Here is an 11,237-nt window from a genome sequence, read left to right as displayed (position 1 = left end):
CTACAACTGAGAGTAGCTGTCAGCATGGAAATAAAGGACAGAATACTGGAAATTTTGCATATGACATCTCACTGTGAAGCTGAACTTACGAGGTCATGAGAGTACATAAGCGACATGATGTTACCCCTTTTCTCCTGTAGTTTCATTTCTCCCTCTACACTTTCCTGCATAAAAAAGGCAAAAAAAAAAAAAAACAAATGCCAAAAAAAGAAACGGAGACATATTCCAAAAAAATCACATTTTAAGCAGATTTCAAACCACAGATATATTTGTTATAAAAACAAATTCAACGAAATGCATTTCGGATATGCCAAAAAATCAGTTTTTGCTGCCTGTCTAAACAAAGCCTTTTGAACCAATCTTTTTTTACATCCATGTTTATTTTTGCTTTCTTTCCTACTGTTTAGGAGCAGCTTCAGGCACATGACCTAAATAAGTTCCAACCTTTGAAAATGAAACTTTTGGACACCGTGGATGACATGCTGGCCCACGACATCGCCCAACTCATGGTGCTGGTGCGGCAAGAGGAGACCCAGCGCCCCAACCAGGTGGTGAAAGGTGGCGCCTTTGAGGGCACCATGAATGGGCCATTTGGTCATGGCTATGGCGAGGGAGCCGGCGAGGGCATTGATGAAGTGGAGTGGGTTGTGGCTCGCGACAAACCCATGTATGATGAAATCTTCTACACTCTCTCGCCTGTAAACGGCAAAGTGACTGGTGCCAATGCCAAGAAGGAGATGGTTAAGTCCAAGTTGCCAAACACTGTGCTAGGTAAGATTTGGAAGCTGGCTGACATTGACAAAGATGGAATGCTCGATGATGAGGAGTTTGCCTTGGCTAACCATCTCATTAAGGTCAAACTAGAAGGTCACGAGCTTCCAAGTGAACTGCCAGCTCATCTTGTACCACCTTCCAAGAGAAAAGTTCCAGAGTAACATACAGCATGATTGACGTGGTTTGGAATTGGGATTAATTTTGGAAAAGCGGTTGTTGTGAATTCAGGTTGCAATTCATTTGTTGTGGAATTGAAGATGGCTGGACAACTTTCCTTCTTATTATATAGAAGAAAAGCAGTGACTCTTCTGAAATATTTGATTATGTTTTAGTAGAAAGAATGGATTTCAAATGATCCACCAACAAACTTTGTATGTTTTTATTAAGTTGTAGTTTTATTCTGTTTCATTATCACTTATTTTATAAACAAATCATGCTGTCTGCAATGTCTAAAAACCATTGATGACTTGCACATTTTTATGCCTCAATTACAAATGCTTACAATGGGATTTTGCTCAACTGTTAAGCTTTTATCACTCTAAAGCTAGATCATTCATCCATGTATTTTTTTTTTCATACAATTCAAACTAATTTGTTTCAGGAGAGAGGAGACATTGATTACCATAGGAAAATATGTAAACCTTATACCTGTTTCACACATCTCCTATCTGCTGTATGCAAGTAATGCAAATTCATTTCTGCACTGAGCATGATAAACATTTATTTAGAATACACTGTAAACCTATTTATCAACACAATTTTTTGCAATATAGGTGTTTATGAAACAACAAAATAACTAGGCTTCCCACAGTCATGGAAAACCTGAAATATCAGGAGAAATTAAAAAAAATAAATAAATAAATAAATAAATAAATAAAAATTCTGGTCTGGAAAAAAATCTTTAAAATGTATTTAAATAAAAAATAATAATAATGGAAATATGTAATAGCAAATAGATTTTTCAATCTAATATTTCAAAGACTATAAATTTCTCTTTTTGAGTGCAGTATCCATAAATAATAATAATAATAATAAAAATCCTAATCCAACAATCACAAACAACAGGAAAACAACTTAAAACAAACAACCCTCTACATGTGCCTGTTGTTGCAGTTACACTGCTGCTACACTTACATGCTGCAGAAATGAGACGTGTGAAACAAGCCTTATTCTGAATCTTTGTTTTAATAGTTATTCTAATTGCACAATTGATCAAATGTAACAATTTAAAAAAAAAGCTAAATTTCTTGGGTGTAACTGTTATTCTCTTCTTGTGAAGGCAGCATCTTAATGAATGCGAGTCCTTTCTAGCCTGACAAAGAGACTGTTAAAACTGTACAGATGTCATGTCAGAAGACTCAATGTTTAGTGTTTTGATGGACCCATAGAGCTAGTATCCTTGTTAATAGTCTACTGTATGTTATATTGCCTAAAATATCTAAACTAACTTGGGTTATAGAGTGCATATAAAGTTAAAATTTTGATTTTCAAAAAACAAAATGATGCTGCTATACAGCTTTTACACTTTATTTAGGTGATTTCCATTCAAATGAGCTTGCCTGAGTGTTTACATGCTAACACACTCTGTGCATTATCGTTGAAAAAGCAGCGGCTTAGGATCTAAATATGTATTTAGTAATATTATGTTATTACACTTACCCTCATAGTAATCATATAAGCATTTAAAGATTTTCTGAAGTCTTAAGCTCTGTATCCACCCCTTGACAAGCAGTTTGAGCTGTCACATTTTCTTATGAATTTATTTTATTTTCCGGTTCTCATCTGCTTTGATTTACTTACTGTATGTGAAGCATTTCCACTGATGTCCTGGTTAGGACACTGTTTGGGACAACTTAAAAGTTGCCTGTTTAGTTTGATTGGAGAAATCACCTTGCCAGTCAGAATAATGTTTGCAAGATGTGTAACAACTTACTGAATCAATGAAATTAAGATTTTTTTTATGATAATGAACCCCACCACAACTTATCAGGGCTTGTATTAATCATAAGCAGAAGAATTGAGCCTATAAGCTGCCTTGGTGCCTTTGGACAGACCCATCTCAATCAGAGTTTTGATGTGACGCTAGAGATGTACAAAGCACATTGTCATATTCTACAATGTCATTTCATGCTAATAAAATAAACATGAACATTCTAGAAAGACTTTCATTGATGCTGAAGTTGTAGTTTCATTCCAGTTCCAACTTTGCTCATGAATTGCACATGAGATTTTTCCTGTTTGCCACAATGTAGAGTTGAACATTTGTGTATTTGACCAAGTATGTACATGTATGTGGGTGCAATATGATTTGCAAATGTGTTGTGAAGTAGCTTATGTTTGTGTGCTTGTGCAAAGCACAGATGCTCTGTTGTGTGTCATGTGTTTTAACCAGTGCGGACAAACTATGTGAAACACTACTGTACAGGGAGGTGGACATTATTCTAAATAAAGATCTAACTCATTTAATGGACCCCTCAGTGTTGTGGTTTTCTACTTTAGTTTTGTTACATGTTGACTCTCATCATTTACTCACCCTCATGCCATCCCCAGATGTGTATGACTTTCTATCTTCTGCTGAACACAAATGAAGATTTTTAGAAGAATATTTCAGCTAATTCAGTAATCCATACGTGATTAAATGCAAATGCAAGTGATATAATAGGTGTGATTGAGAAACAGATCAATATTTAAGTCCTCATTTACAATAAATCTCCACTTTAATTTTCACTTTTACATTCTTCTTCTTTTGTTTTTACTAGGCAGGGAGGAGAATTTGTAGTAAAAAGTACTTGATTTGCTTGCATTGTGAAGACCTACAGAGCTGAGATATTCCTCTTAAAATATTTGCTTGTGTTCAGAAGAAAAAAGAAAGTCATAAATAACTGGGATGGCATGAGGGTGAGTAAATGATGAGAGAATTTAAATTTTTGCGTGAACTATCCCTTTAATTAATTACATAATTGTATATGTAATTGTATAATTGTATATAGAATAATGAATTGTGTATTTACAGTTTTTTTTAGAAATGTATTTCACAAGTTCACTGGTTCATATATGGTCCTGGAGCATGGGTCAAAAAGTAAGATTTAAACAAATGGTTTAAATTAGTTTTAATTGTAACTGTAAAAATTACAGTGGTTCAATTAATTTTCCATCTAACAATCTGTATTGTTTGAAACATAGGAATTCTGTTTACTTAAGTCTGAAAAGTTAAAACTACACATTATTCTTTAATGAAATACTTCACATTTATTCTGAATTTATAATATGTACACCATTTAAAGATTGCTCAATTCAGTTTGATGGAAATTTGTCCTACAATTAATAATCACAAATCTTAAAAATAGACTGAATTTTTTTTTGAAGACAAGTCAAATAAGCAATGAAATAAGCAATGCAAGGTATTGTAAATAAATTAATCAGAATCTATGATATGTAATTCACAATAAATTCTTAATAAAATCAAAATATGTCCCAGTCATGATGTTCCCTTCATTTCCACAAAACACTCCTCAAGTCTGTCAAGTCTCTACGATGAATATATAGCATGAAAACACATATTGGTAATCATACTAAACACAGGAACTCCCCATAGGGACAGTACATAATGTTTCCAGCAGATCCTTGTCTTGCATTAACAGTACCCTCTGCATGAGTGATGAGTTCCTGTTTGTTGCATCATGTACTGTATGTCCAAGGAAACATGCAAGAACAGGGTTCATCTGTTCAGTTTCTTGACAGCAGGATGTGATAAGGAGGGATCACCCGATCCTTCCTCACCACCGGTCACAGAATATTCTCTCCAACTAATGAAACTCATACAGTTTTGGACAAGCTACAGTACATGGGTGTGGAAAAAGGAAGTACACTCTATTAAACGGTTGAAATTTTTCTTTTACATTTGAAAAAAAAAAAAAAACATTTGATCATTTATCTTACAATTCCAAAAGATAAGTGTGACCTAATTTTAAAACATAATACTAAAATTATGTATTTGGCCTACATTCATTTGCACTAAAACAGGCAGGGGCGTAGATTCCAGGGTGGATGGGAGGGAGGCCCCCCCCCCCCCCCCACCAATATTTATACCATGAGCAATGGAAACATGTAAATTCTTCACACTGCAAACCCCCAATGTTCAAGCCAAATCTACGCCCTTGAAAACAGGTGAAAATACTTAGAACTTCATTAGAAGTCTCTGACAGGGCCTTATACAAACGTTAAAACCTGACCATTTGAGGCATTGTGGCGGAATGATCCGCCCCTCTGGCTCATCATCATCGCCCCGCCTCTTAGGGCTTCCCTTCAGCCAGGCTTACGATGGGAGTTGGGCGGGAGAGCGAGAAGAGGTGCATAATTAATAAGTCTCGTTTGGTCAGCGCTGAATGAGGCACACCTGATGTGGATAATGCTTCATCACCGCTGTCTTTAAACTGCAGTGCGCACCTCTTCTCGGGGAGCCGGCTTCAAATCTCCATGTGTGCACACACAGGCATCCTCGCACGGCCAGGACCAGAGCTGGGAGGGATCGGACAAGTGGACGCGCTGACGAACCCGTTCTTCGGATCCCCGGACGGCGTAATGAGTCGCCGGGGGTGTACTGCTCACGTTGCCGCCGATGGGCTAGATGCCGGGCCGCCTTCCCCTCACGCTTGCCGCGGGCCTGGGAAGACAGGCCGCGAGTGACTCTGCTGCCCCACGCGCCGTGGACTTTGGAGGGGAGCGTGAGCGGCTGACTGACCCATCCCGTGCCTGTGTTCACCACGAGAATGCCAGATTCCCCCTTTTATTATGAACACTATTCCCCTTGGACACTTTATTACCCCTTTTGGACATTTTAGGTTAATTATTGTTTCCAATAAATGCCTCTCCGAGGCTTGACGCCACACCCATTGTGTCTGTCTCTTGCTCATCCTGCCACAGTCATCTATACCTTGGTGAAATCAACTCTCAGAAGCCCTCAGAAGATTGATCAACATTTTTGTGTCTGGGAAGAATTTTAAAGCCATATCCAAACATTTTATTGTCAAACACTCTTAAAAGACCATTTCAAACTAGGGCTGGGCGATATGTCTTAAAAAATTATATATCAATATTTTTCAGCCTGTTGACGATATTCGATATATATCTCGATAATTATGTATTTGCTCTGAAATGGCTCAAAAATTTTTTTTGTTTTTTTGTTTTTTTTCAGAAGAAAATCATTTCATCCAAACAGCCATTGTAGCCAAGTAGACTCAATATTTTAAAGACATTTAATAAAAATCTACTTAAAAATAATTAGTATTTCATTAAATAAACACAAGGAAGAATTAAATCCCATCATTTGAATTGATATGCACTTTATATTTAATATACAATAATACATATTAGCTTAATAAAAAGCATTACTTACCTTCAAATGTTTTTACTAATACATTTTTGTGAATGAACAAGGTGTGCAAAGCTACTTCACTGACTTATTTTTGAAACCCCAGTTGAACATTGCATAATACAAAATTATTACTGGGTAATACATGTCAGGTTTATTATTAAAATGTAATATTGAGTGTTATACAGAAGTAATGTATTTCTGTCCTGTTTACGTCACCTGGGCCTGGGGCTTTTATTTTGACACCGAAAGTGCTGTCATATTTCCTTCAACTTCACAAGGAGCTTTTATTGTGACACAGAAAAGGCAACCTGTATTTGACACATTACAATGTCCCACATTTCCTGAAACTCTGTAATCTCCTCATTTTCTGTTATTCTGTGCCGCATTTGTAGATTTGTTTAATAACTTGTAGCGGTTACTAATGTTTGGAATTGCGCGAATGCTTGAACCTGCATTATTTTGATTTCACAATGCACATGAACTGATCTGAGAGCAATGCCATGCATGTGTACACAGATTAGCGCTCACTGGTTTGTTCTGAATTTCACACAGACCATGTTTATCTGTCTTTAAATCACAGCCTTTTGTGGATTAGTAATCACATATGACCAACTTGTCATTTTGATGTTATTTTGATTAACTGTTCAGCCTTTAAAGATCATGAAATTAGTCTACTGAGGCATTCTTTATTAAACTTAATGGCCAAATTAATGCACACTAAAATCATCGGGATATTCACGATACTGGTCAATTTTAAATCGCCAGCCAAATGATTATATCGTTAATATTCGATATATCGCCCAACCCTATTTAAAACCAAGAAACAAAACAGAAAATTTCAGACCACTGGTTATTTATCCAGGCCAGGTGGTCCTGCCAAGTTCAGCCTAAGAGCAAAATATACTGTAGACCCATGCAACAACATTTGGAGAATCAGGAGTGTTGGAACAGTGTGTTGTGGAAAAATGAGACCCAATTAGAGCTGACTGGTAACCAAGTTGGGCATGTTTGGAAAAAACAATAATTGCCTTTGTCAAAAAGTACTACAGACCAAATGCATGGTGGTGGAAGCATTATGGTTTTGGGATCCTGTTTTGCCTCAGGGTTTTGGGTGGCTTGCCACTACAGAGTCAACCAAGAATTCCACATTGAACCAGAAAATCCTTTAGTAGAATGTGAGACCAACTGTCCAAAATCTGAAGCGGAACCACAATGGACCATGCAATAACAAGACAGTGACCTGAAACACTCAAGAAACACCACAAATTAAAGGTACAAAACTAAGAAATGAAAGGTTATGGAATGGCCTGTTGGAAAGAATGTAGGCCTACTTCTGTCCACAGCAGAAATTCTAACATTTACTGTACATTTTCATTGAATACATATTTGCAAAGAATAATTCTTGGTATGATTTGTTAAATTTGTAACAAAAAACAAAACAAAACAAAAAAGCTATTTATAAGTAATATCGTTGAAATTAAGATTCATTCATACCAGCATATTTGCTCCACAGCAGTATATGACCTGATTTTCTTCCACTCATGCCAAATAACTTAACATCCTACAGTAAATTTCTTGTCATGATGACACCAGTCATAGGCCAAAGAATCAGGGTTGTGCATGTCCAGATCCCCTGGCCTTGAATCCTTTCCATGTTGAACCACAAGAGGAAGAGGAAGATTTTCATGATGTGAAAGCTCCCAAATATCCGCCTCGCAAGTCAAATCCCTCAGGAAGAAAAGCTCTTCATCACAGCTGGATAGGGACACCATGTGCATGTCTGTGAATGTGAATGTGCATGAGTGAATAGGATGTGTGAGGATGAGGGCTGTGTGGGCATGAGATTGTGTATTGAGCTTTCAACTTTTTAGAAAGTGATTTCAATAAAAAAAAGAAAAGAAAAGAAAAAGGAAGTAATTTTCAAACACTTTATTAATTAATTTCCATTCTCTTTCAGTAAGCAATTTGTAATTCAGAGTGAAATGTCTAGATATAAAAGGGAAACAAATATGAAATGTAAAAAAGCAATGTGTCTAAGCAGGCACAGGACCACGAACACAAAAACAGGATTTTCTTATCACTAACTGAAGGAACTCAATCATGATTTTCATTTGTGACAGAATATCATATAGTTTTCAAGATAAGAGAGGAGGATATACAGAAATGTCAGTGCTCATTATCAAGTAAAAATCTCATTAATAATCCTGATAAGATCTTCCCTGGGTTAAAAGGAATGGGCCTTTAAAAAGAGTCTGAAAACAAATAGCTGATGGTGAGATAAGATATAATAAAGATGGGAAAATACCTGCTCTCATTTCTGTTCACAATAATTCGCTATATGCAACTGCTTTCATGTAACCTTGTTGGCACCCAAACAACATATTTCAATCTGTCAAGTCAAATTAAAGGAATATTTCGGGTTCAACACAAGTTAAGGTCAACTGACAGTTTTTGTGGCATGATGTTGATTACCATGAAATTTATTTCGCCTTGACCCTCCTTTTATCAGAAGAATTGTGCTTGCCAAAAATGGAGTGTCAATTTGCACCCCGATGTAAATAGCATCTGCCACACAGTGCAGCTATTTGCACCCCAATAATCTGGTGAAACCACTGGAATGTACGACAAATTAGTCATTAGATGTCGCTGCAGTAGTGTGGGGTGAAAAGACGGTGTTGTCCTAGCGACCATGGTTCGAAACTGCGTTTTGTCCCACTTTTTTCCCATCCGATTTTCTGTTTCCACTCTTAATATTTCCTTTAATACTACTTGTAATAATAGATAAAATTGAATATAAATGTTGATTTCATCAAAGTGATTTGGTCACAGTGAATGTCGAGAAGTGCAGAGAAAAGTTTGATCCGGAGGCGGGGTCTGTCGATCGCTCTCATTCCCACAGCTCTATTGTAAGTGCTTCACTGTAACCTCCATTTTTCTTTTTTTTTTCTTTTTTTTTTTTAAGGAGGGATGAGTTGAAATTTTATTTTTTGTTGTTAGCAACATTCTCCATAAATGCTGTCAATTGAGCCTAACTTGTATTGAACCCAGTGTATTCCTTTAATTCTAAATTAATTTTAACATTCTCAAGTATGTTTAAAACTGAATAGAGATGAAGAGAGATAAAATAGTAGTAAAGTGAGAGAAAACATTCTTGAGGATGTATTTTCAGGGTCAGCAAGTGTAAAAGCAGAATTCTCCCTTGTGTCCATAAGTATAAATGAGTTCAGTTATTGAAGGAAATGTCTGTGTTGGTCAGGCCAAATCTTCTATTGGTAAATAAATAAGCATCCAGAGGATGTGGAAAGAAATCACATCATCACATTTAATAAATAATATACAGAGAGAGACAGAGAGGAAATATGGCTGTCAATGTAATATTTTAATTCAGTACAATTACTTATAACAAAAATAACTTGCATTTAATCATGCCTCCTGACCTGTACAAAAATTGTTTACACAGAACATATTCCATCTGTGCTATATTTTTAATTAGTTGTTTACTTCATTTTGTTCATCTTGAGCTGCTGTGTTGTGCCTTGCTGGATTTTTTTTTTTAAAGGAAAAAGTTGTTCTACTTCTGCAACACATACATTCTCTTCCATTCAGATGCACTTCTGCATGTGTGCTAGAGAGTTTTGGGTTGTTTCATGCCACAATAATGTAATGTAAATTTTATGTAATTGTAAACAAATGGTTTTCTTCATTTCAGTGGTTTTTATCAATAAATATTTTTATTTGTAATTATATTCAAAATAATTTCCAAAAGGACTCGGAATCTCATTCCTTTGCATTTTTGTGTGATTAACAAACTGAAAAAATGTGACATGAGTGTCAAGGCTCTGCTGTTGTACTCATGAAAGCTCACACCAGGTTGCTAATTGTCTCAGACATGAAGATCCCTCGATGGATAGAGCTGAAGGTGAGCTGGCTGACACGAATGTAGAACTGGCCATGAACCCAGGGCACAAGGCCTCACGAGTGTATTACTCACCACCTGAATGTGTTATTTGGACCTGAAGATACTCTAGAAATGTGAGTATTCTCAAGTATGTGAAGAGAATGCCTCTTAAGATACAGCGAAACCAATTTACATCTCCATGCTGAGCTAAAATAAATATCTGGAAATCTACCAATAGTATTGTTGTCTGTTTGTCTTGGATAGATAGGAAACATAAGGATATTTCTCCAATGACCTAGGTGCTGCTGAATGTATTGGTATTTCCATGGATTGGATTGAAGTGTATATCATCTTACTGACATTTGGGTTTGATTTTTAAGTGCTCTGCATGATATCTTCCAGCCAGGATGTTATCAACCAAACACATATAGTGGGTTTTTGCTGTTAGTATTTGTCTCCCCCTAATGCATGACAACAAGTAACACATATGACGTTTCAATTACAAGAAACTTTTCTAGCTTTAAAGGGATAGTTAATCCAAAACTGAAAATTATGTCATAATTTACTCACCTTGATGTTGTTCCAAATCCATTTGAATGTGTGCTGCTCCACATGTTCCTGATTTCAAGATCAAAGAATCCTCTGGAAAATGGTTCAAATATCTCTAATTTAACTTAGCACCCTTTGGCAAGCGGAGCAAGCTATGCTTTCTCAGTTTGTGATGTTTTATCATCATGGTTTTAGGTTTTGTGTTAACAAGTGTGCTCATATTTTAAATGGTCTAAATCATCTATTGTGATCATTTTTTTACATTCTGTGACACTGTGAATATGCATCGATTTGATTGAATCCCTTTTTATGTGTATTTTCATTTGTGTATATTTATTTTGTCATTTCTTCGTGTAGTTTCAGGGTGGTACAACGCTACTCGAAATTGCTGCTCAAATGGTGCTCAACCTAGCAACATATAAGAAATAGCACCCGTCAGAAACACACTGTGTCACGTTTATCAAAGCCAAAGGGGCCGCAACAGTGAAACTCGACACTTTATCTGAACCATTCATCTCATATCGCTGCTGTCTTCTCTGCGGGAACAAAACGCAACGCTAAAATCGCAATATGGTTTTACTACAGTAATATTGTAGTAGTAACCATGGTTAATTGAGTGGTAACTATGGTTTAACTAAATCT

The 11,237-nt window shown here is 36.3% G+C and overlaps 1 protein-coding gene across 1 annotated transcript in view; it reads left to right on the top strand.

Moving 5' to 3' along the window:
• The window catches only part of LOC127416212 (EH domain-containing protein 3), a 38,962-nt gene extending 35,718 nt beyond the window's left edge, over positions 1-3,244 (top strand). Inside the window, exon 6 of the mRNA XM_051655431.1 lies at positions 408-3,244. Within this exon, the coding sequence (XP_051511391.1) occupies positions 408-935 (528 nt within the window). The 3' untranslated portion in view covers positions 936-3,244. The remainder of the gene's footprint in view (positions 1-407) is intronic.
• Positions 3,245-11,237: the final 7,993 nt, after the last annotated feature.

This window comes from Myxocyprinus asiaticus, chromosome 25 (genome assembly GCF_019703515.2).
Source record: "Myxocyprinus asiaticus isolate MX2 ecotype Aquarium Trade chromosome 25, UBuf_Myxa_2, whole genome shotgun sequence".
Classification (NCBI taxonomy): domain Eukaryota; kingdom Metazoa; phylum Chordata; class Actinopteri; order Cypriniformes; family Catostomidae; genus Myxocyprinus; species Myxocyprinus asiaticus.
Note: the sequence above shows the minus strand (reverse complement) of the source record. Positions and strands in the feature narration are given on the sequence as shown.